General features: G+C 41.0%; 2 protein-coding genes across 3 annotated transcripts; both read left to right on the forward strand.

Moving 5' to 3' along the window:
* Window positions 1-78: 78 nt before the first annotated feature.
* LOC139793988 (ectodysplasin-A receptor-associated adapter protein-like) lies at window positions 79-5,924 on the forward strand. Its single transcript, XM_071738999.1, has 3 exons — window positions 79-102; window positions 255-300; window positions 2,839-5,924. Exons 1-3 carry the CDS (start codon window positions 79-81, stop codon window positions 3,213-3,215), a joined length of 447 nt encoding a protein of 148 aa, XP_071595100.1. The 3' UTR covers window positions 3,216-5,924.
* Window positions 5,925-11,634: 5,710 nt separating this feature from the next.
* On the forward strand, window positions 11,635-24,799 carry LOC139794011 (galectin-8-like). Of its 2 annotated transcripts, XM_071739042.1 has the most exons (10): window positions 11,635-11,724; window positions 14,130-14,266; window positions 16,853-16,941; window positions 17,673-17,883; window positions 18,527-18,643; window positions 20,474-20,530; window positions 20,610-20,636; window positions 21,816-21,904; window positions 23,700-23,865; window positions 24,253-24,799. In XM_071739042.1, the coding sequence occupies exons 2-10, from the start codon at window positions 14,225-14,227 to the stop codon at window positions 24,400-24,402; spliced, it is 948 nt and encodes a 315-aa protein (XP_071595143.1). In that variant the 5' UTR covers window positions 11,635-11,724; window positions 14,130-14,224; the 3' UTR covers window positions 24,403-24,799. The 2 variants fall into 2 exon arrangements, with proteins under 2 accessions (XP_071595143.1, XP_071595144.1); XM_071739043.1 differs by lacking the exon at window positions 20,474-20,530.
* Window positions 24,800-24,899: the final 100 nt, after the last annotated feature.

A 24,899-nucleotide genomic window follows, 5' to 3' on the forward strand; every position in this document is an offset into this window, starting at 1 on the left:
TAAACCCATAGCATATTGTTAATAAAGATTACATTCTTCAGTGGGTGCAACCAATAGGGCAGTTTTGTGAGCCAAAGCATGAAAATGCTGCCTGAGAAGACTGCAGATTGCCAGTAATTCCTCAAAGCCAGATATATTCCCTGTCTGATTTTACAAATAGCTCAGGATTTGTAAAGCCACTTGTAAATTAGCCAAGTAGTTATTTTGGTGTTCAGATACATAGCTTTGATTTATATTTGTTTTCTGCTTTGTAGCCAGAAGACAAAGACACAGAAATCCATACTGATGAATCACTTTCAGGTAAAATTTCAGCTTTACTGTTCTACATATTTTATTCCCAGATTTTCTTTCTAAGTACTTTATTAAAACCTGCTATGTATCATAACCAAGAACTGCCTGGTTAGTCAATGCTGTGGAGCTCATTTCATTACTGGTGTCATTTACAGCTTTCTCTTTGTTCTAGAGGGGGTGGTGATCAATAATGCAGACCATAAAAAATGTGTATGTTGGGCTTTCCAAAATCATCCAGTAAAGCCACCTTTGGAAATTATCTGTGGAGAGTTATCTGGAGAGAGCAGAAGCTGGCAGTAGGCTGGGGGGGCTTATCCCATAAATGTGTGAGATCAGCTGGGGGTAGTGTGTGTGTGGATGATGTGCAGCCCTGTTGATCTAACAGTGAGCAACTGAGAATTTCCTGTTTGTAAGGAAGCTTGTCCTATCATGTAACATTGGGATCATGCAATTAGGCAGGTAGCTCATCAGTATTTGGTACAGGGCATCTTAGAAAAGCAGAGTTCTTTATAATGCTTTTCATAGGTCTGCACATAATTGGCACAAGAAGCAGGTTGGTTTAGTTTTGTTTACCTTTAACTGTGCTGCATGTTTTTTTTTACCTCTTCTTCCCTGTTTCTATTGGAGGTTAAAACTTATTCTGGCATCCTTGCAAAGCAAAGGAGATGAAATTCAGATAGGTGATCTCCTGCCCTTTGAGCTCAGCCAGAACTTTGTTTGGATTATCTTCATTTTGCCTTGTTTGTATAACTAAATCTTGGTTTGAGTGAAGGGAGCAAGTTTTGTCTTATTTCAACAAGAGTTTAGGGTGCACAAGAATAGTTAATGTTGATATTTCTGTAGGGAACAGCTGCAAGGCCTGTGGAATACCCATGAGCAAAGATGTCACCAGAACATGTTCCCCTTAACAGGGACTCTAAGTATTTGTATGAAATTATGTTTCTGAAGCAGTGTTGCTGCACGTCCTGACTTGCTGAAAGCTTCAGAAGTTGTGTTTGGCCTGCTAAAAAAGCAAGCTGATGAGCAATGTTATAAAAATAACAATACCCTGTTCTTCCTTTAAGAGCAAAAAACAAATGCATACAGAAGCTATACTCTGCTGAGTTGCTTTTATTAGCATTTAAAAAAACCAAACACATTGTATGGTCTTTCTGGAATTTTGACACAATCTGACAATTACTGCAAATGAAAAAACAGAAAAAATCCAAAACCTTAACAGATGCCATTTTCTATATGAAAAAGTGGCACTGAGTACCAGATTTGTCCTTTGCCAGAGAGACAGTTGAGGTCTCTTACACTAACACTGATCCAGCACCTCTAAATTGTGTGCCACTATTTTCTGGCTTTGCTTTTAATCAATTTTCTGATGAATATCAGTTTTCTTATTGCAGTGTGCCTGTTACGAATAGTTTCATACCATGTATGACCATTTACTTCCCTATTTGAAGCTCTATTAATAAGGCTGGAGGGCAGAAGCTTTGGAAAGTGCTTCTAAGCTGCATCCATTAATTACTATTCTTTGGAGATACCAAATTCTGCCTTTAAGAGGAGCAGGGAGAGTTAAGGTCACATCTACAGCCAAAATGCTCAAGCAGTGCTCTACACCACTGCAGTGCTAAAGGTCTTAGTATTATTATTTAACTAGAAGTGTGACTAGAACTGGTTTCTACATGCTTTTGCAGGTTATTAGTAGCTAATATTGTCTGATGAGACCACATTCCTCAGTGTGGTGGGGAGGTTTTGACTCTTGTGTGTGGGAGACCTCTAAATGTCAATTTTTGATACTTGATGCAGATTTTAGAACATACAACCACCTACTTGCAGCAACTGGTTATTTTTATTTTTCTCACACATGGAGGACTATGCACTTTATTCCTTTGCATAATGTACTTTTAAAATAGGCTTGTTTGGTAGAACAGGGACAGTTTTTATTTTAAGAGCCCTTAAAAAGCAAAGGAACATTTCCTATTTTTCATTGAGTTATACTCCAGGTGTTAGTTGTCTTTGCAGCTGTCAGCAGAGATTCTCCTTGTGCAAATACTTCATGTTGTTACGAAGGCAGCAGCTCAGAAGTGAAAAACCTTTTCCTTCATCTTACAACATATGCATACAGGGTGCACATAAAGCACACATGATTCTTTTGGTAATGTTAGCAGGGGTTATGGCAGATCCAAGGAAGTGATATAATTCCCAAAACTGAAAAAGGGAAATAACACAGCTTGTATACCTTAAGGCATTAAATTGCATGCCTTTTCTCTAAGTGTAAATATGTTGCTTTTGAAAATTACTGTCCTTTAGCTTATACCCACTGAGCATAGTGAAGAAAGAAGTCTTAAAAAGTTAATTTCATCCGTACTTCATTATTTCATAATGTATTGTAATGTAATGTAATGTAATTATTTCATAATGAAGTGCCTCATTAGATGTTGCTATTCTGATGTTTTCAGAGACTGTTCACAGAAACATAATACTCCTTGTGCTTTTACTTTTCTGTAAAACCACAGCAATGGATCCTAACTTCTCCTCTTGTACTGGTTTTCACTGCAGATCTCAAGAAAACCTGCAAGGAAAACAGCACCTGCTCCTTGTGCTTATTCCGTGCACCGACCATCAGTGACATGCTCAATGATGAGGACTTGTTGTACACAGTGAGGCTAAAGCTGGATCCCTGCCACCCAACAGTGAAAAACTGGAGAAATTTAGCAAGCAAGTGGGGGATGACTTATGATGAATTGTGTTTCCTTGAACAGAAGCCCCAGAGCCCCACCTTGGAGTTCTTGTTACGGAATAGTGACAGGACTGTGGAGCAGCTGATTGATCTCTGTAAATTTTATAAGAGAATTGATGTTGTGAAAGTGCTGCTGAAATGGGTGGAGGAGGAATGGCCCAAGAGAGGGAGGAGAACTTACCAGAATGACTTCTAGGTGAAAGTTGTTAGTACCTATGTGTTAAAGGCTGGGACTTGCTGCCTCTGGTGCATGGGAAATTTCCCTCACGAGAGCCTGTACTGACAGTTTGTATACTGTGTAAGCTTTATGTACTGTACACACATATATACATTCTGTGACCTCAGGGTTGCAAAGATAACCTTCTGAAAGTGGATGGAATAATGCAGGTTGTGTTCTTGGGTCTACAAATGCATTTGGTTTCTTTGCTGCTGTTTGTAGACTTCCTAAAGCAGAAGAGGAATGAAAAAGTCAGAGCACTGGTTTTACTTGCAGCACTTGTGAATCATGTCAGTTGTGTGCTGCTGCTATTGGGAAAGCCACAGTTAGAAGGCAAGTCTCTTGACCTTTCTGGCAGCCCTCCCACAATTTTATATGTTCTACCTAGTAGAAGATAAGGGGTTATTTTTTTCTTCCTTTTTTTTTTTTTTTTTTTAAGAAAATCTAAGCTTTATGACACTTTTTCGCACAGGAACACCTCAGTGTTCTAAGTAGCAGTTTGCATTTGCATTTTACAACTAGCTCAGTGTTTCAACACCACATTCAGGCAAATTAAGCTTTTAAATCTCTTTGATAAATGGGAACAGATGTTAACAAAACAATTATTTGCTTATTTCTACATTATAGAGTATATATTTGCTATAGAAGATATTATGCAATTGAGAGACTTTTCAGCCCATAACCACTAGGGACCAAAAAAGCCCAATTAAAATGCTTATACTTAGAATTACTTTCAAAGGTTTGAAGACAATATAGACACTGAGTGCACTTACCTGTTGATTTGATATGCCTCCTGCTTGGCAGGGTGAGGTGTGAGGCTAATACCTCACCCACAGTATACCCTTAATATTGAGTATAACTTCCCTTTTCACAGGCTGTGGTTTTCTTTACAGTCCCATTGATTGACCTACTTTCTGACCCACACCAAAGTAGTTGCACTCTTGTGTGAAACTAGCACAAGTTTCTGTATTGATTAAAGCCACTCCAATGGAAAATTCACAAGCACATTTGTCTGCAGTCCAGGTGGTTGGTTTTTAAAGCACTTATGGTGGTTTAGACTGGTGATTCTTAAAGAATTCTGGTACACTGATTTACACTGTTTACATTTAAAATATTTTAGAAACTGGTCTTTTTCCTACCATTGTCCTGTGTTCTAATATTTTTAAAAAACTCCTTGCAAGTCAGTTCTACTATATGATGTATAACGTACTTACAACTATAATGCCACACTCAAAAATGTTGCTTCTTAAAAATTCTCCTAGTTGCTACCCTTGCTAAAAGCATCTCAGACAATACTAATATGTACATAGGTGTATATACCAAAGCACTGGTGAACAGTATGTCAAGATGTGGGGCAAAACTAGAATGGGGTACAGGCTGATGCACTATTTGCTCTTCTCAAGTAGCTAATTACTAAGAATTAGTAGCAAAGCTGTGGGAAGTCTAATGTTGTATATTGAGTTTCTGACTGTGAGAGAGTAAAAAAGCACCTCCAGTAATGTTACACTGTAGGGTACTGAGTGATATGGTTACAGAGGAGCTAGAACACAGACTAACATTTTCAATGTCAGGTGCTAGTCCTGAAGTGACATAAATTAACTTTATTTTAGTGACTTCAAGAAGCTGAAGATCTAGTTTCAAGGTGAAAAGACTGACCTAAATTTTAGGTTTGAATTCTTTTAAAAGCTTGTGGAAAATCAAAATTTTAAATAACTTTTTTTCTCTTTTTTTTTTAACTATTCCTCAAAAAAAAGCTGCTACTCTTTAGAACAGTAAGTTTTCAAGACATATTTTAAAGAGGATATTGTACTGCTGTATCTTGTTGGGTCTGCAGCTCAAATACTTCATGCTCCTCTTCTAGGAACCAAGGTTCCTGATAGATGTTTGTAAACTCTTAACTTTGCAAGCAATCTTCTCTCTTTAGTTAGGAGCTCTAGAATAAGCTTTGAGGACTAATGTTGTGGCTTGGCTGGCTGCTGCTCTCAACTTCTAGAGAGACATCCCCTGTGTTTGTGCAAGTAACTCACAATGCAGCTTGTCCAATATAATTCCCATACTTTGTATGTGTGATTAGGATCATGTCTCTGTGTTAAGTTGTTCTGAGTGGTGAGTGCCAGCAAATATGCCAGCAACTTTTCTCTCCTGTAAAATACTGCAAAAAAGTCTGTGGTATTTTATTCTCTGCTTTGGTAGCAGTCCAGTCCAGCAAGGAGCTGGAGCCCTCACCTAAGAATCACAGTGGAAAAATTAAATGATGAAGCAGCATTTCTGAATCAAGATGTTCAACTGGAATCTATCCCTTTTCCTGTTTTATGGATAAAGCTTGTAAAACAGAAACACTGTTGTCTTGTGGAAATGAGTTCTAAACCTTTGATGCTCTTGAAAAGTTAGTTTCAGCTGCAAGGATTCATGTCTGATGGAAAAAAAGCTGCTTCTAAGAGGTCACAAGTGGATTTGTATAGATTCAGCACTGAAGATTGAAAATGTTAGCCTTAAACTTCATCACACACTGGATTACTCATTAGTATACTTGAAATATTTTTTTATCTTTGTATGGCATGAATTGAGATGTACACACTTTTTTAGTTTTATATCTGTTCACAAGATCTCGGGTCTGAGTGTTTATTCTTATATCTTTTGTTTTAATGTATTCTATTTTTAGGAGAAATATAGATTGCCAGTGTTTCACTTTATTGTATTTGTTTTTATTACAGCTATGGAAACAGCTGTTTTCTTCCTCACCAGTCACCTTGGAACTGAACTATCAACTAGTTGTGCTGTATAAAAAACTTCATATATACAAGATTCATGGCATCTTAAAGCACGTATGTTTGCAACAGATACTGCTGTTCAAGAAAGGAAGATGTATTTTTTTAATCTTTTCCATATGAAAAATGTGTTAATTTTCATAAGGTGATGAAAAAAAGAGGTTTATCTAGAAACTTGTAGCAGAGCTACTAACCATAGAGAGGTATAAAACCTGCATTAGGTGAACTCTTCCTGAATTAATAACCAATCTGATAATGAAGGTTAGATAAACACATGGACACTGAAAAGGCTCTGCTAAACTATTGGTTTTGTCTCTGCTGTTCCCATACATGACCTGCCCTCCCATTTAGGGACTTCCAGTTCTTTGGCTGGATTGTCTGTGCCTGCACTATAATCAGTGGCCCTTCCCACCCACTGTAGCTTCTATGAAGATGTCCAAACCACTATGATTTATTTCTGAAGCTTTATCTAAGATGTGGTGAGCCTGGTAACTGTTCTTCAACAGCAAAGGTACAGTCTTGTGCTCCAGGAGCCCCGCTGTGAGGTCAACAACAAGACATCCCCAACAAAATGGGGACAGTATCCAGTTGACTTACTCACTGCAAATGCTTCCCTTTAATCTGTGGAGAGGAATGCAAGATAGGTTTGGGGCTGTCCTTTGGAAGCCTTCCATAAAGGATAAGGTAGTCAGCATGGCCCCAGGTACTTGCTTGGAAGGAAGTTACCCAGAAACTGTAAACCATTCTGCTTCCTGAATTGCTACTGAGGAACGGAGAGCTCAGAATGGGCAAGAGATTGTGTATTTTTCACTGTCTCAAACTCACTGCCTCCCACAGTTCCAGTTCAGACTTTTAACAAGTGGAAAAAAATGTAAAATATGCCTTATGGTGGTTTAAGTGAGGGTAACACTGTTAACTTGTGGCCAGACATAGTTGGAAATTATCTGTCAGCAGAATTGTTTAAACAATGTCAAGGAAAGTGCATGGCCTTCATAGTACCTTAAAGAACAGCCTACTGTAATTTTTGCAGCCTATCAAGTTCTCTGTCCATGAAGGAAAAGCAGTAAGTTATTAATAACTCATTTCAATACATCTTGTAATTTAAGTTGTGGGTCAGTTTTTGACAGCTGGGCAGAGCACCATTGAATAAGGACTTGGGCCAGTTGCCTGTTTTGACAGAAAAGTACTTTTCTTTGCCCCTGGGCTCAGCCAGTCATGGTTGCATGGCTGTGGTCAGCAGCACTGAGAGGAAATGATTTGTAAAGGTGGAGCCTGTAGTATTTGTACATGTGGTTTTTGGCCAAGGACTGGGACTGCCTCCATCTTAGAAGAACCTGATGGCAAGCAGTAGCTGTCAAACTTGAGAAGGGCTTGCCTGTACCCCCAGCTGGGGGTATGTGTGATTAAACATCTGGGTAGACTTACCAGGTGGTTTAACCTCTTGTAGATATTTCTGAGCTGTTACCAGTCTGTTAAGGGCTCTTGATGAAACCTGCAGAGAGCCATGGAGGTTATTAATATGGTCACAGTGGTGTACTATATAAGCAGTATGTACAGGGGGGAGAAGCTTCTGGTTCTGGACAGGATTTTTCTTTCAGGCTATTCACAGTGATTCATTAAAATGTACTACATGCTGCCATCAGTCATGTTGTAGAGGCCCAGAAGTCATGACATTGACCTAAAAAATTAATCAGACAAATTCACAGTCTGCTTATTAATGAAGATGGTGCAGTTGTAACCTCTGTCTCGGGAAGTTCTAAATGGGTGATGATCAGAAGCTGAGTGTGTTGTACTGTGTGCTTGCCTTGGTTTTCTGCTCCTCTAGGCAGCTCCTGATGGCCACAGTCTGTAATGACCATGGGGTGTGTGTTTGACTTCATGTAGTACAACCAGTTTTGTCCCTCCCACACTGCAGGTGTTGTGTAGCAAACTCAAAAAATCAGCAGTACTTAGGGAAACTCTTAGGGCACTGTGTGCATAAAAAAAAGTGTAGCCAGCTATGCAGCCTGCCCTGCTCCTAGACTCAGGTCAGCATAACTTTGGCCTTTGGTGCATTGGCTGGGAAGGAAATTGAGAAACACAAGTCCCCTGCTACAGAAAATGTTGGATAGGCCTGAAAGGGAAAAGGGAAGAATGGTTGTTGAAATTGTGGAGACCTGAACAAAAAAGGATCCATGAAAGGTTTTGAAATGTGTTTATTTTGTCAAGTCTAGAGACTTCTCTTTTTTAAAAAGCTCACCATTAATTAGTGAAAAACTTCTAGTGGGAACTATTCATAAAACTTTGGCAGTGATTTGCTGCCCTGAGAGATACAGGTTGTAGGCTGGGAAGCAAGGGCTGCTTAAGAAGTTTCCTTTGAGGAACTAGGATAGAATGTAACCACTTCCTGGCACTCTGCTGAAAAATGAAAGGTAGCGGAGAGCAGGATAGCTGGATGGCAACAGATAGGACAAGCAGCTGGCAGAGCCAAAGCACTGCTGGAGTGACTCTGAAAGGACAGAGCAGCTTGTAATGCAGTTTGGATACAGCCCTGCTGCTCAGCAGGGAAGGCAGCCTCTGCTTTGGAGATGTGCAGATGTGAGATGCTTGCTGCAGGGAGGAAAGAGCAAACATAGCAACTCCTTTACCAACAAGTTACAGGACTCAAAATAGTTGTGGTTGTACTCTTTCTATCCAATTAAGTGGTGTTTGTGAAGCCATCTGTGAGAAAGGATTAAAAAAAAAAGTGCCAGGTCATGAGTTTAGTTGAATTTTCCCAGATATCTGAGTGGACTTCAACTGATGAATCAAAACTGTTGGTACCCAAGAAGGAATAGGTAAGATTTGGAGATTATGAGTGAAAATGAGGGGGAAGTTCCTAATGGCTCCTGCACTGCTGGGTCCTCTCCCAGTCCTTGTGGCTGGGTCAGGAAAGGCAGGTAAGATTTCTTGAGGATAGTAGGATCCTCCCTCAAATGCTACCTTTTGGCCAAGAACAGCTGCTAAATTTGCTTAAGCAGAAACTGCCTACTTTTGTCTTGACTAAGCATTTCTGTTTCCCCAGCAAGCAAAATTCTGCTGGAACATGAGAAGTCAGATTGCTGACAGGAGTGCACAGTCCCAGCAAGTTGTGTGCAAGCTGAATTGTAGCCCTAAAAGCAAAAGCCTCAATTAGGACTTGGACTGTGGAAATAAGGGAAGACACTGTTGTTTGCCATCATGACTGCTGCTAGTAAATGGTGCTTAAAATAGCAGTCCTGAGAAATCAGCAGTAAAATGACAGTCTCTAAAATGACAGTAAAATGTCAGTCTGAACAAAACTGCGATGTAGTGCAAGGCTAATCCAGCTGACTCATTGCCAATGGTGCATTAGGTTTGGGAGCTGAAATAGGGATTTTCATATACAGATTTCATAAACTGCCTATGAGTCAGCCTTCAAAAATATAATCGGTATCTTAATTAAATATCTGCTTCAATAAAAAACTGCTGCATACTTGAAATTACACATATCTCCTTTGGATTGTTTCTTCCCAAAAGCAGAAGCTCTGAGTGAGAAATAGTAATAAAGTAGTGGAACTGTATTTTCCATGGCTCTTGTAGAAACAATTCTACTTACTGCTCCTCCTTTCAGCATCACTAATTTTTCATTCTAGCCTTTCAGCATCTTTTCTGTCCCTGTTATTTGGCCCAAACCTTTAAACTTTGAGGTTGTTTTCTAATACTGAGAAGTGAAGGCATTATATGTACTTCTGTCAGCCCAGTTTTATCAAAACTTTCCACTCTTTAAACTGGAATGACTGGAACAATAGCTTCAAAGGAAAACTTAAGTGTCAGTTCAGACCCTAAGACCTTTTCTTCATTCTCTTTTTAAAAAGTGTTTTGGAATTTTGTAGAACAATTCAATCACAGGCTTTTTGCTATAACATGATTACAGACAATAATTCTCAGTCTCCTCTCAAAACCATGTCTGATTCTAAAGTATCTTTCCCCACGTGATCTACTTTGCTGCTTTTTAATCTGAATAGCTCATTTCTGCAGTTCTTAAAATAAATGTTATCTCTCCATGAATTAATCCTTCAGATTTGATACAGCTAACCTGATGTACCTTTTAAAGCAGCTGTCCTACAACTGTAAGCAGAACTCGAGCAAGCAGGTGTGATTTGGTAGGGTTTTTTTTGTGTGTGCTGGTTAATTGTAGAACAGAAGACCAGGTATTATCTACTAAACTGAGCTACTGGCAAGAGTCCTGACTTTCCTATAGCCACGTGCACTGCTTCCTGCAAGGCAAAGAAAATGCTGTAATGCCTGTAATTGAATGGGATACAGTAATTTAATTTTGTGAGCCTTTCCCATTGCAGCCTTTAGTTTTGTGGACTTAATTATCCTATCAGTTTACTAGACTGAAATAGCCAAAACCACATTTAGCAAAGCATGTGAGGAACTGGAGGATAAAAGCACAGCCCTGGGGCCGTGGGTGTAAGACTGATGTGTGTGTACCCAAGATCTCCAGGTTTCACAAACTCCACAGTCCTGACATGACCCAGTGGGCTATTTTGGGTCTGGTCACAGGAGATGCATCTTGCTAGGAGCAGACAGGGTTGGGCTGTAACCAGAGAGCTACAGAGGAAGCACAAAGCACAGAGGAAGTGAAGAGCTCGCAGGGGAATCCTGCGGTACCATTAAGGGCTGAATTATCTTCGTGACCAAGTTGTTACTCGAGCTCTTGTAAATCCAAACCCAAAAGGCAGATGCTGAAGCCTTGGGCCAGGGGCCCATGGCCCGGCTTGGCCTCTCAGGCAGGTGCCAGGCACAGCTTGGTGGGAAGGCCATGAAACAATGGAGCCCTCCTGCCCAGGTCACGTCAGATGCGCCCTCCCGGGGTAGCAGAGCACTGCCCACCCCTCAGGAAGAAGCTGTCAGCTTTGGGCTGAGCCCAAGGATCAGGTATTGGTTGGCAGTCGACTTAATGTGAGTGTGCGCAGGTGGCCAAGAAGACAAATGGCATCCTGGCTTGTGTTAGGGAGACTGTGGCCAGTAGGAATAGCGAGGTGATCATCCCTCTGTGCTTGGCTCTGTACCGTGTTGAGTACAGTACAGTGAGTACTGTGTTTGGTTCTGGGCACATGGCTGTAAGAGGGACACAGAAGTGCTGGAGCATGTCCAGAGAAGGGCAATGAAGCTCATGAAGGGCCTGGAGCACAAGTCCTGTGAGGAGCGGCTGAGGGAGCTGGGAGTGTTTGGTCTGGAGGACGTGAGAGGAGACCTCATTGCTCTCTTCAGCTACCTCAAGGGAGGTTGGAGCAAGGAGGGAAAAAGCCTCCTCCTTAGTCAACTGTGGTAGGACCAGAGGAAATGGATGGAAGCTGCACCACGGGAGGTTCAGGCTGGATGGTAGAAGTATTTTTTCACTGAGAGTGTTGTAGACATTGGAATGACCCAGCACAGTAGTGGAGTCGCCATCCCCGGAGGCATTTAAAAGGCGTTTGGACATGGTCCTTAAGGACATGGTTTAGTAGCTTGATTATGGTGTTGGTCAAAGGTTGGATTGGATGATCTCGGAGATCACATCCGCTGAACTCCCACTCGGGCCGCCGCCCCAGCTCCTGAGGCAGCGCGCGGGGCACGTCGTGCGCGGTGACGTCGGGGGCGGGAGGAGGAGCCGGGCCGGGCGGGGCGATGGTGTCGGCGGGCGGGCCGGGACCCGGGGTCTGCGGGCTCTGGTAGCCACCTGGCGACCTTGGGTGAGTAAAGAGGGAGCGTGGCTTTAAGGGGCGAACCGGAGCGTAAAAGCAGCAGTAACTGTCTCCACAGCGAGTGTCTGCCCGGGGGGGCTGAGGTGGCCCCGGCTGAGGGGGGACTCTGTGGAGCTGAGGGTTGCTCGGAGGGCCTGAGGGGGCTGAGGGGGCTGCGGGAGCTGAGTTTTCCTGGTGAAGTGGGCAGCACTGGTGTTTTAATTGCGTGTGGGTATCCAGGAAATAATTTCACTTATTCTCTTGTTTGACTTAGTATAAAATTTAGCTTTGGTGTTAAAGTCTGATTTGAGTTACCCTCATGAAAGACATTTTCTGCATGTCACAGTAGGACAGTTTAAGAGGTGGTCGCTGACTTTTCTGCTTTTCCTGTTGTGGTGTGTTTTGGTTTGTTGTTTTTTTTTGTTTGTTTGTTTTGTGTGTGTGTGTTTCGCTTTTCTTTGTTTTGTTTTTTTAATTGAAGGGGTTTCCAGCTGCTTTGCAGTATGTGAGACAAGAGTAAAACATACATATCTTTTTCAGTTCTTAAAGTGTAGTCAGGATGTTCCAAATCTGGGTTCTTACACTGGTGTGCAGTAAGCCAGTCAACACACAGTGTCAAGATTATTTGCCTTTATTTCTAGTCTATATTTAACATCAGCCAGCACCCCTTTTGGCACACAGGATCATATATAGAAAATAGTGACAAAGGAGAAATCACAACAAATGATCTACCACTCCTATGTTCGTGCATCTAAGTACATGTCTAAAACATTTAGAGAGGTTAACAGATCAGCATGCTCATTATTCAGAAAGGGGTGTGATTTTTAGTATTAAAATTAGCTAAGGTAACTGAAAATTTATACCTTCATCCTATCAGCTGCCCTGAAGTTCTCACTCAGTCTTGCTTGGTTTTTTATCATGTTACAGGTCAGGACAATAGTTGACCACCAGATATTGTCTTGGGTATCCAGCTGTGGGACCTGAATTGCAATATTCTTTTATTATTGTGACCTTTTCAATAAACAAAGTCTCACCTGGTCTGGCAAAACTGGCAGTCAGTTCTGTTCCAGATTCCTCTTCCAGCAGGATCTAGCATGCCCAAAGAAGTCCAGTTAGGAGACTGCTGGGCACTGGGTTATAGATCTGGGTTTCTTTTTTTGGGGGTTTGCTATTGGACTTCTCAATGCTGAAGGCAGGATTACTGCTTGCTTCCATCTTGATTTTCTTTTAAAAGTGAAAGTAGTGGAATTTGTCTGCCTTTGCACTTTCCTCTTGTGAACTGATGATATCACACCCTTGAGAAGATCAGAGGGCAAAACAGTTATAAAGCATTAGCACCTGTTGTTGAATTGAATTTTAGGCACTGGTCTAAAGTAGGAAAACTAATACCTTCCTGGCCCACATTTCCCAGGAGATAAGCTAAATGTTGCAATTTGCGACTCTGTTGTTAGATCATTGCCGAAGATTTAACCCCAGGGTCCTCTGGGACAGGTCGCAGGCTTTGAGGTTTTGGTTTGGTTGTGGTTTGTGGGTTTTTTCGTTTGGTTTTTGGTTGGTTGTTTTTTTTTTTTTTACAACTTGCTAGCTGTTGTCACACAGTAATGATCCTAGAACCCTTACCTTTGCCCTTTCCCTGCCTGCCTCTCAGCACACAGTTTGCATGCTGCCTTTACTTGTTTCTCCAGAATGTGCAAGAAATAATTGCCTAGCAGTTTCAATTAGGCCCTGAATTTTGGTCATTTTATTAGCAGATTTGCTGAAGAAATTTTAGTGTGGCTGGAAGTGCTCACAAGCTGTTGTTTCGTTTCTTACTAATGCTGTGCCCTGTAGTTATTCGTGGAATTCAGGAATTGTACGTTTTGGAGGAAGAAATGTGAAACACCCTTTCCTTCCTTGATATGTCTTTGCCTGGTATCTCTTAACTTTATGTAAGATAAAACTGAAAAAAGCAAATTCAGCTCCTCGGGTTTGCCTGCCTTGGGAAGTCTGGAAACAGCACAAAAAGTGTTAAAGGAAAGAGAAGTGTTTGTTTGTTTGTCTTGGAAAAAAAAGCTTTTGTAGTGTGTAGCTCTCCCCTGTCTGCAGGCAAGGGTCAGCTGCAAATGGAGATGTTACTGAGTTACAAGTGTTCCCCTATACAATGATGATTTTTAGGTGGAATTCTCTCTCAGTGTACGGCATCTTGGGAAGCTACTAATGACATGGTACTACCCATTATGCACTGTCCCTTGTTAGACTGGCATCTTGTTTCTTTAAGCAAGCCTTCAATTTTTGTATTTCAAAACACCAGCAAATTTGGGGGAAAAATGTTTGCATCATTTCGTGTGCTGGCTTCAAGTTCTACCTTGGAGGGTTTCACTTCATGAAGTGTCACTTTGTTTCTTTCTAATTAAAAGCTTTGTTTTTTTTGAAAGGATCCATCCTGTGGTGCTGCTCAGCCAGTGAGTCCTATAAATACATTCCAGCAGGGATCACACGGAACTGACAAACTTGAACTGGAGGAGGGAAGATGATATCCTTGGATGGATCACAGAAAACCATCAGTAACCCGGTAACTCTCCAGTCATGTCAGCAGCTTCTCCCTTGGGAACTGGGAGAAGAAACTTGGCTGTTTTGTGTCAATAGTTACTACTTGCAGTGTTTTGCCCAGAGGGGGCTGTTACTGACAACTCTCTGCATCATTCAGTTGTTTGAGGGGACATCTCTGTCAGAGGGGACAGTAGGAGCTGATGGTGCTTAGATACTGTGCTGTAAGGAAGCAGACACTTCATGCACATCCAGCACAGGAAGGAAGTTCTGTTGGCCTTGGGGAGTAATCCTTTTTCATACAGAGCTTATGTGGATGGCTGGTGTTATTGCAGAATGTGCTGGAATGAAAGTGAAAGTATGATAAGCAGTGTTTTCACTCCTCTGTAAACATGGGCGATGCCCTTGTAAAATGTAGTTTGTTAGCTTCAGTCTGAATGATTACACTTGGAATTTTCTTTCAAGAACTGATATTTTCCAATAAATTCTGTTTTGCAGGGAAGACTTCAGCTAGCACAATTCAGCAATTGCACAAAGTGAATTAGGCAGAATGTTGTTTGCCTGGCTTAGAGTCTGGAGAGTTTCTCTGAAAAGCTGTAGTATTCTCATGATGAGGGACAGCAGCCTGACACTGGCATGTGGCTAAAGGAAGCTGTGTTTTTATATGGTATCTAAAAAAAAAAAAAAATAGTTCCTTTGAGCCTGCAGGAACTGGTATTGTTAACATTCTGGGCTAGAACTCTTTAAAAATATGGAAGTCTGTAGAGTATGTATGTGAAGTATACAGCAGTGCAGACCTGCACAGGTCTTCCTGACCTGTTGCAGCTTTGCACTGGTACAACCTCATCCTTAGTGAATGTCACTGTTCAGTCCCAGTACTGGTTCATTGCTTGCAAAGTGGTTAGAGTTAGGGATGATGGGGAAGAGCTTCAACCTTCTTCATAACCCAGCTGGGGGAGGAATAAAACCTGTGTGGAGATTAACTAGAAGGTGGAAGGACTGACCTGGAAAGGGAAAGGGGTAAAAGAAAAGGAAAGTTGGGGATTTTGGTTGGAGAGAAGGTGTGGAAGATTACAAGGTGCTGAGGATAAAAAAATCTGTGTAATAGAGTAAAAGCTCAGCAAAATTGGATGCCTGCAAGGTGACTGATTGAGTATGATGGGTGACAAGACCAGGCTGGAGAGTTCAAAGGGGTAAACGAGGGCTTAGGGGTCGAAACCCTAAGGTGGGGATAAGGGAGCATTTGGGATTGGAATGTGAAGGTAGAGTTGGGAAAGATTGTGCTGATGACTTCTGAACAGCCTCCAGAAAAGGCCATGAGCAACCTAATGTTGAACTGTCTTCATCCTCTGCCCTGCTGTGGTTGTCACCTGTCTGAATACCACAAGGTGAAGGTAGTAGGGATGGAGGAAGGAGGGCTATAAAGATTTCACTGTTTCAGTGAGTTGTTCCAGGAGACAGAACTGTTCAGACAGTTCCAGGAGCAGAACTGAAGAGCTTAATTACAGCTTTGAGTCTGGGACGTGTTCCTTCCTTCCTGTACTGTTCTGAATCATCCAGAATATCCTGTTTCTTCTTTATGCCCTTGACCCATGTGGCAAGAAAAGTTGTCACACCCCATCTGATGGGGCAGTGGTCTGCTACTCAGCAAGCTGGGTGGAAGCTGTGTTATCACAGTCCTTTCCTCCTCAGGACCATAACCTGGTCCTCTTGTTTTATGAAAACTGGCAAGTATTAGAAAAAACTTGATCTTTAAGACCTTGTAAAATCAGTTGACATTGACCAGTTGGCTTTAGAGGTGTTTTTGGAGGTCTGAAAGAGAGCTGGGATGCTTATAAGGTCATATGATGTGGCAAGCATTGCTCTTAATACACAGGGAAAAATCAGTAGAACTTTTTGAGATGTGTGGAATTTACAGGCACAATCTGTGATGACAAAACCTCATTAAGACTGTGGTGTTGCACCCAGGAAATGCTCTATTATGGCCTTGCAGATTCTGTGCCTGAGCTTCTGAAGAGCTGATGGGCCAACCTTCTTTCCTCTGAAATAAATACATCCTTTTGAACGTAAAGAAGTGCTTTTGCCACAGCTTCTCTTCCATGGGTAAATAACTTCAATGCATTAGAATGGTTCAGTCCCAGCATCCCTGTGCTCTGTCTGTATGTTTATTATTTTTGGAGACTGAACCAGCAATTTCTTGCTCTGCTGCATTGCTCAGAGCTACTGCCTCTCAGGGGCAGTGTACTGAAACTAAAATGACCAAGATAGGTGTTTTTTTCCTTATTTATTATTCTTCTTATTCTTTGAATAAAAATGAGCCTCTTGTGTACAGCTTGTATATTAATCAATCCAAGCAACTACCAGCAAGCAAAGGGATTGCAGCCTATTTATTTCATGTTTATCACCTAATATAATCTTTTGGTCTTCCTCTACTGCCAAGAAAAGTGCTTTTCTACTGTTTCTTTCAAAAGTTAATTGTGTTTCTTTTAATGTGCTAGACCACCACGTAACTATTAGAATATTAATTTTTAAACTATTCTGTATTTTTTTCTCAATCACAAAATATCATTTGACTCTTTTTTTATCTTTTTTTCCCCCTTCTTTCTTCTAGATCATTCCATATGTTGGGACAATACTTGGCGGTCTTGTTCCTGGAGAGCTGATTGTGATAAATGGTGCTGTTCCTGATGATGCAGACAGGTAGTGGCTGTGGTGTCACATTTTGCAGTGTGACCATGTGAACAAGAATGCAATGGAGAATATATTTCCAGAGGTCCTAATTATGATGGCATTCAAAGGTTGGGTCTGGATACTTGAGATAGCATCAGAGTGAGTACAGGCTGAAGTGGCTGATGAAAGCTTTGTGATGAGAAGTGGAGAATGAACTAATATTTTACTTTCTCCTCATGCCCTCTTCTCTCTTTTCACTTTGCCTACTTTGGTAACTTTTTTCTCTGCCACAGCATATGTCTGTGTGTCTGAAGAGGTTCTCTGAAACAAACAAAATTGATAACTCAATGTGTGGTGTGAAGGGATTAACTTAAACTGGGATGAGGAAGTATGGACTTGTGTGTTTGCCCAGTATGGGGGTTCTGTTCCCTGACTTTGCCCAAGGTCTGTTTAGTTGTTACACTGAAGATGATGGCAGAAAAAGTGCCATTACACCATTACATGATATGAAGGATGATAACTAAATTAAAACTTAACTGTTTTAATTTGTTACAATAAATCATGGGAGAAGCTTTCACAAGTGTGTAGGTCACATCTGGGTTGGACAAATACAGGCTTGTTTTGTTGTTTTTTCCTTATCCAGCAACACTCATTGTGTCTGACTGGTCTGAGGCTCCACCAGAGACCACAAATACACTAAACTTATTGGTTATTTCTGGACAAACTGAGCTGAATGTGGTTTGCCTTATTTCTGTGATTAGGTTCCAGGTGGATTTACAGTGTGGCAGCAGCATAAAACCTCGAGCTGATGTGGCTTTTCATTTCAACCCCCGCTTCAAACGGTCTGGCTGCATTGTTTGCAACACCCTGGAGAGGGAAAAATGGGGCTGGGAGGAGATCACTTATGAGATGCCATTTCAAAAAGGGATGTCATTTGAGATTGTCATCATGGTTTTAAAGGATAAATTCCAGGTGAGCCTGGGTTGATTCTTTATCTGCAGCCAGTCATCAGGCCAAGAAGTGAGAGTATACTTACAATAAATACTTAGAATAAAGCCTTAGTTTCTCTGTTATCTAGGTATAGTCTAACTACAAGAAAGTTTCCAAGCTTTTCTTTAAAGAGATGCTAAAACAAAGCAAGCCTTTAATTCTGGATTTCCTCTAAGTTGGATGAGTAGGCAAGTAAATTCCTGCTGTGGCTGCTGGCTACTCTATCCTTCCCTTATATGCAAAGGATAAGATAAACTTTGGGATAAACCAGTTATGTGACTAGTGTTGTACAGTCTTCTTGGAGGAAATATCTGTGGTGAATTTGCTTGTTCTGTTAGACTGCACTAATAAATTTTATTAAACTGATAATACCACATTGGTAAATGATGAGGCGATAGAAACAAAAAATTCGTGAAATGCAAATTTTAGTGGACAAATCAATCTCCCTCATAGTGATGGAAATTGAGATTGAATCATGGATGAGCTGAACTTAGTTGCTCTGAAATTTCAAGGACACTCCCTGCTTCTGTAGCAAACCAGTGTAAGCCAGAATTATATGCATACAGTTTGATACTGGCTGGTGTAATACAATGTTTAATACAATTTTTGTTTCCTGTCTCTCCAGGTGTCTGTAAACAAGAAGCACTTGCTGCTCTACAACCACAGAGTTAGCCTTGAAAGAATAGATACTCTTGGAATATATGGCAAAGTGCACATCAAAAGTATAGATTTTGTTTCTAAAGTAAGTTATACAGACAGCTGACTTGTTGGATCCCTTTTCTCTGTCTTGCTTAGCTACAGAATAGGATTTGTGGTGAAAAGGAAATAAAGAAAAGCAGCTGCACTGTGTCAGTAACAAGTTTTCACACCCCCCCCCCTGCATTTCAACATGAGTCTCGTGGGAGGATCTCTCTTCCTGTTTTAGTCTTGAGCTTAGGGGCAAAAGTGTGACAAAGTTTACAGCTTCCAAAGTTAACAGAACAGATGGTATATGAGCTGATTGGATACTGGAGCTAGGAAAGGATTGGACTTTTCAAGTATTGCAGGAGCTCTGCAATGAACTCTTAGTGTTCAGTGCTTCTAAGTGACAAGTTCAGCTACAGCTGTAACTTGGTGCTTGGCTTCCAGATGTCAGGTTCAGACACAGCTGGAACTGCTTGTGCATATAAACCTGTTTTTCCTGCTAAAATGACTAAACTGTTGAATTAAGTGATAAGTACAAGTGTAAGTTTATTTCTGGGAGGTGAGATGTCCTTTTTTGAAGACTTTGTGCTTGACTTGCACTTGAACAAAACTGTGCTGTCATAGGTAGAGTATCTGGAAATATTTAATCTATTACACTCTTAGACCAAACTGCAGTGAATTTAAAGTGAGGGCAGTGCTGTGCTTCCTCTCAGTTGCCAGCTCTCCTAGAGAATTAAATCAGCAGGGAGAAGCTGAAAGTTGTTCCCTGTGCAAAAGGGAGAGATGCTTCTGCTCTGGAAGGGGGAGACTTTTCAAACAGAAACAGAAGGTGTTGAGTTCCAGGGAGATGCAGCAGGTGAATGCTTTTTCTTCACTGCCACTCACTAAAGGCAGCCTATGTACTCCTGTGTAATATTTGGGTCTCTTCTGTCCCATCCTCACTACATTGTGGACAAAATGTGAGCCGTTTGCTGCCAAATTTCAGGTCTGACTCAGCAAACTAATAACTGTGTTGATAGAAGGTGGAGATTTTGGCCTAAAATAGGGCCTAAACATAGAGGTATGTATACTCAGTGATCCTTTGCAAAACCTATGTACAGACTTTTATGGGCCCCACCACTCGACCTTGGGCATGTTGCCAAAATAATGTTACTTCAAAGCTGTGGGATTCCTGATCTTAGAGGACTGATTCCATGAAGAGCTTGGGGGCAAGCAGGTGCTGCTGTAGATTAATTTCTGTCCCAAGCATATGACAAATCAGAGTTTAATCTGTGGTTGCTCATGTTATATCCTTTGGGGAACAAAGAAATGGAGAAGAGCAACTGTTTCCTTTCTGTCTTTGCTTCTAATACAGTCTTCTGAGGAAGAACATGGAGGATTGTATGGGAATAAATAAACTGAAGACACAGTCTGACCAGGGCTAGGATCTGTATCTATTTGTGGCTGTGTTGCTCATCTGTCCTTCCTAGGGGAAAGGACTGGGATGCAGGGGGCTGCTTAGAATCCCAAGCCCCCCTGCATGGACTTGCCCTGCTGGTATCCCTACCCCAGTGAAGAAAGTGCAGTGGGTACCCTCAGATACTAAGGGGTTAACAGTGCTCTGACCATGAAATAAAGATTCAAACTAAAATGAAATCTCTAGAAATCTTGATTTGGCTTCAGCAATTTATCTTAAGGACTTTCCCTAGGTTTGTAGAGGTTTGGCAATCTTTTCCTCTACCATAGCCCCAGATTTCCATGTTTGCCATAGCCCTACATTTCCATGCTTAACTCCAAAGAGAACCCTCTGTTCTCCAAAGCAGTACAGACCTTTATATGGTTCTGAACCAGTTTTATTTTAACGTTCTGTGGTGTTAGCAATGACATCTAAATATCTCTCTCTCTGCAGTCGTTGCAAGGCTCTCAGCCATCATCTCTAGGAGTAACAAAGATAAACACACAAAATGTACGTATGTTTGTAGAAGGTGGAATGAATCTCCCTGGTGTCTGATAAGCTTGTTAATGCTGTTTGTTTTCTCTTGTAGGGGGAAGTGCCAGATGGTTCACAATTTGTAAGTGTCTCGTGTAGACTTGATGTAAATGTGAAGAGTTAAAAAAAAAAAAAAAATAAAAGTAAAACCATCTCAATTATTAATGAAAAAATATAGAACAAGGGAATTGAGGATGCACTGGGAGATGAGCATCAGTGAGGTTTTGTAGAGAGTAATCCTCTTTGCTGCTGTTAGTAGAAATGAAGCTATTTGTTAAACATTTAGGAAGCCCAGAAGATAAACACAGCTTCCACAGCCACAAACAGAGAAATAAAACGTGAGCTGCCTGAGGTTTTAACAGACCATATCACATTTAAACCTTTCTTTCAAGTAAACATGCTTAGTTTTCTGTGCCTGAGGAAATACTGGCAAAAACCAAAGTATTCTGAAGTTGTAGTACACCAAATGTCCCTATGGTAAGGGTTCCATATCTTGGAACCTGTCTGGCTACCTCTTCATCTTGTGGACACATCCACACCTGTGCACACTTCAGGTGGCTGTGTGCAAGCATCACACCGTAGAGTTGGAACTTGCACCCAATTAGCAAGGAACAGAGACAGAGTGAGTGCTCATCTTTTTGCAGAAAGCTGTACCAGGTGGACTGTATCTGGACTGGAGTAAGGATCATGTTTAAACTGAAAAAGAGATTGATAGCCAGGAATATATACAAACAAAATTGTGGAGAAAGGGAAGTTGCAGTGAGTGCCATTGTCACTTGACAGTCTGCCTTCCTCAGTCTTTTTTCAAAACCAAATAACATGCAATATTGTCATTTGCAAGTAGTGGACTTAAATACCAAATACTTCTCCATTCAATCCTTTTCCCTGATATAAATAACTTCTCACACAATGAATAAAAAAGCAGCAAATTAGCACAGGGGTTTTCATGTTGTTTTTTCTTTTTTTTCTCTATTTCACCTCCTTCCACCATTAGTGGAGGTAGAAGTAGTTGTAAATAATTTTAAATTTTAGTTTATTTTGAACCTAAGGTGGTAGTCAAAACCAAAAACCCAACATATTGATATGTTTAACTTAATGTAACTTTTCCACTATAGTTTGAGTACCCCAGAACATGATGGTAGGAATAACTTTAGCTATAAATGCAAACTGGCAATTGTAGGCCAGATCTCTTCCTGCCATAGTAAATCTTGGCTTGTATATTGAAAAACAGTCACATTTTTTACTTTTGATGTACTTCCAGGGAGTTCCTTACATTGGGAGACTTGATACTGCACTTTGTCCAGGATGCACAGTTGCCATTAAAGGAGAAGTGAATAAAAGACCAAAGAGGTAAGCATTACTGAATATTTTTGCTATTTACCTGGGCCACTCTTGAGATTAAGTAGTGTTTTCCATGGCCTTACTTGTAACTTTGCATCTGGGATCATATGAAACTACTTCCCTCAGGAACCAGGATGCTGCTTTAGAGAGGACTTAAAGGAGGAGCTGCACTGTGCAAAGTGAAGGTAGAACCTGAGTGTCTAACCTATTAAATCTGCTTCATTCACAAGACTGTGTATCTGTTCAGGGTTACCAGTGTGAGAGGCTTATGAGCACACATATCATACAGAGACAGTTTTTATTCTAAAAAGATCCCAGAGTAAGGAGCTGGAAGAAGTAAATGGAAAATGGAGTGAATTGGATCTGAGTTGCAGGTTTGCTCAAATGCTGTGTGTTACAACCTTTCTCTGAATACTTCTTGGACATCTTTTGTAGGGATTGTACAAGAATAGAAGTGCCTACAACTGAGTGATGAAAGCTGGTAGGGGAGAATGAGCTGTCATTTTGATACCAAATGAGGAAAAACTGATTGAAAAGATGACTTTTTCCCAACATGATTTAAAGGGGCAGGGGGAAGGGCAGCACAACATGGTCAAAGTAGAGCTGAGAAAATATTTGTGCTTCATCATGCCCTTTGCTTGAAGGGTGGTTTTGACTCTTCAGAAACATGACTAAAAATGAAGCAATTAGTGCAAAGGATGAGAATCAGGGGTTTTATGTTGTGTGTGTGCATTGCACTCTTGCTTCCTCAAGCACATACCTTCCATTCAGCTGAGTAGCACTCAGTTTATATTAATGCTGGAAGTTGAGATACCACATCCACAAGGTTTGAATGGACTTTAAATTGGACAGGGTAATTAATACTTTGCATTTGTTTACTCCCTTTTGCCTTGAAAAGCTTAATAGCACATTTCAAGTGCTGAATGTACTGCTTATAAGTGTGAAGAAACTCTTGGGTTTCTTTGGACATTGCAGGTTGTCTCATCTTGGTGGTTGTGCTTTTGAAGGTATAGGTATTTATAGAGTTTGTAAGTTACTTTACTTAAGGTCTTTCACTCAGTTCACACTTGTAGATGTTCCTTTTCCTCAGTGAGAAAGAGGACTTCACAGCTTGGAAGTGTGGCCATTGCTGCTATTTTCTATAAATATTGTAAATCTAGGCTTCTCAAAGGGAAATAACCTGACAGCTGGAGCTAATTTCAGGAGAAGAATATTCCTTCTGCAAATGCAGTGGGGTCTTTGCCACAGTTTGAAGCATTCATTTGAATGTGGGTGACTCTTCCCTCTGGTCACTCTTCTCCAGAGCACCTCTTTGGGTACCTGGTGTTGTGGACATGTCTGAGATAGCAGAGAAATCACTCAGCCTGGGCAGAGCTGCACTGCCCACAAAGCAACACTTTGTATGCACAGTGTCCCACCTGCCTTAAATGTATTGAGAACCTCGAGTCTAACCAGGTAAAACAAAACCTTCCTCTCTCCATTGCCCAAGTTAAGAGGAGATGGTGGAGCAAATAGCACTCTATGTTTGTGTGAGAACATTGCAGGAGAGCAGCACTTGGCTCACCTGCCTCCAAACCTCTTTGCTGAGACATGGACAGGAAGCTGTGAGAGGTGCAGCAGATCAGGCAGGGTCATTTGCTGCCTCCAGTGCTGTCAACTTCCTGCTGGGTTCTTCAGGTGAATCATGGCCCTGGCTCTGGAACAGTTCTGAGTATTGGCAAAGGGCTTGGTTTACCAAACACGGGCTACTGCAGCATGTCAATAAACCCTTGGGATAGTAAAACTTTGAAAAAATATTTTCCAGCTTTGCGATAAACCTGAAAACAAGTGACTCAAAGGACATTGTGTTACATCTGAATCCCCGAGTGAAAAATAAACTCTTTGTAAGGAACTCCTACCTTAATGACAGCTGGGGAGAAGAAGAGAAGGAACTTGCTGACTTCCCTTTCAGTCCAGGGATGTACTTTGAGGTAAGATTGACCAAAACATAGCATCAAACTGGTGATTGTGTCCAAAGGATTAGCAGTGGTGCTTAAATGTTATGTTACTAATGGAGATCTAAATAAAACTCCCATGCCTGCATTTCAGTATCTTAAGAATATTTACAATTACATGGGACCATAAGGAGCAGAGATTTTACTTGGTTTTAATGGCAATTCTCTTTTAAAATAGTTGCAAGAATTGAGACTGAGTTGGACTTGGTGATGACTACATGAATTTTGATGATGTTTCACTTTTAAAAGTACTTCCCATTAAATATTTTTTGTAACAGTAACAGGGCTTGCCCAAGTCTAAGCTGGATCACAAGGTTGCTTTCATCAGCTAACAACATGACTGTTTCTCTTCTTGCTTTTCAGCTGATCATTTTCTGTGAAGCCCACCAGTTCAAAGTTGCTGTTAATGGTGTTCACATTCTGGAGTACAAGCACCGTTTTAAACAATTTGAAAAGATCAGCATAGTGGAAATCACAGGAGATGTTCAAGTGTTAGATGTCAGGAGCTGGTAGTTTTCAATCAGTACTAAAATAATTAAACCTTTTCTAGTAACAGTGTCTCCTTGTCAAGTACATACAGGCACGAAGTTGTGCTGAGCCTGCATTTATCTATCTCAGCTTCTCTGCCTGAGTTAGGTGAGTACCTGAACTACTAATCCTCTAGTTGACAGTAACCTGGCAAGCTGGCCCAGCGTTTGCTCAGATAAATCTCCTGTACTACTGAACCTAGCAATATAAAAATGCTGCATCAAACTGTGATACATGTAAATACTTGAGGAATGCTCCTATTTAGTAGCTGTTAGGAGAATGATGCGAAGGAAAGGATACGATGTACCCTAAAAGATTCTAAGGTAAATTGCCAGATTTCATGTATAAAAAGTATAAATAAAAATATTTCTGTAGCTAAGTAGCGATGATCCCTTCTTGGTCTACATTTTGTGTTTCACATATTAACTTATTCCTATCTCCAAGGTGGCAGAGTGATCCTGACTGAGGAGTTAGCAGTGCCC

Source organism: Heliangelus exortis, chromosome 3 (genome assembly GCF_036169615.1).
Source record: "Heliangelus exortis chromosome 3, bHelExo1.hap1, whole genome shotgun sequence".
Lineage (NCBI taxonomy): Eukaryota > Metazoa > Chordata > Aves > Apodiformes > Trochilidae > Heliangelus > Heliangelus exortis.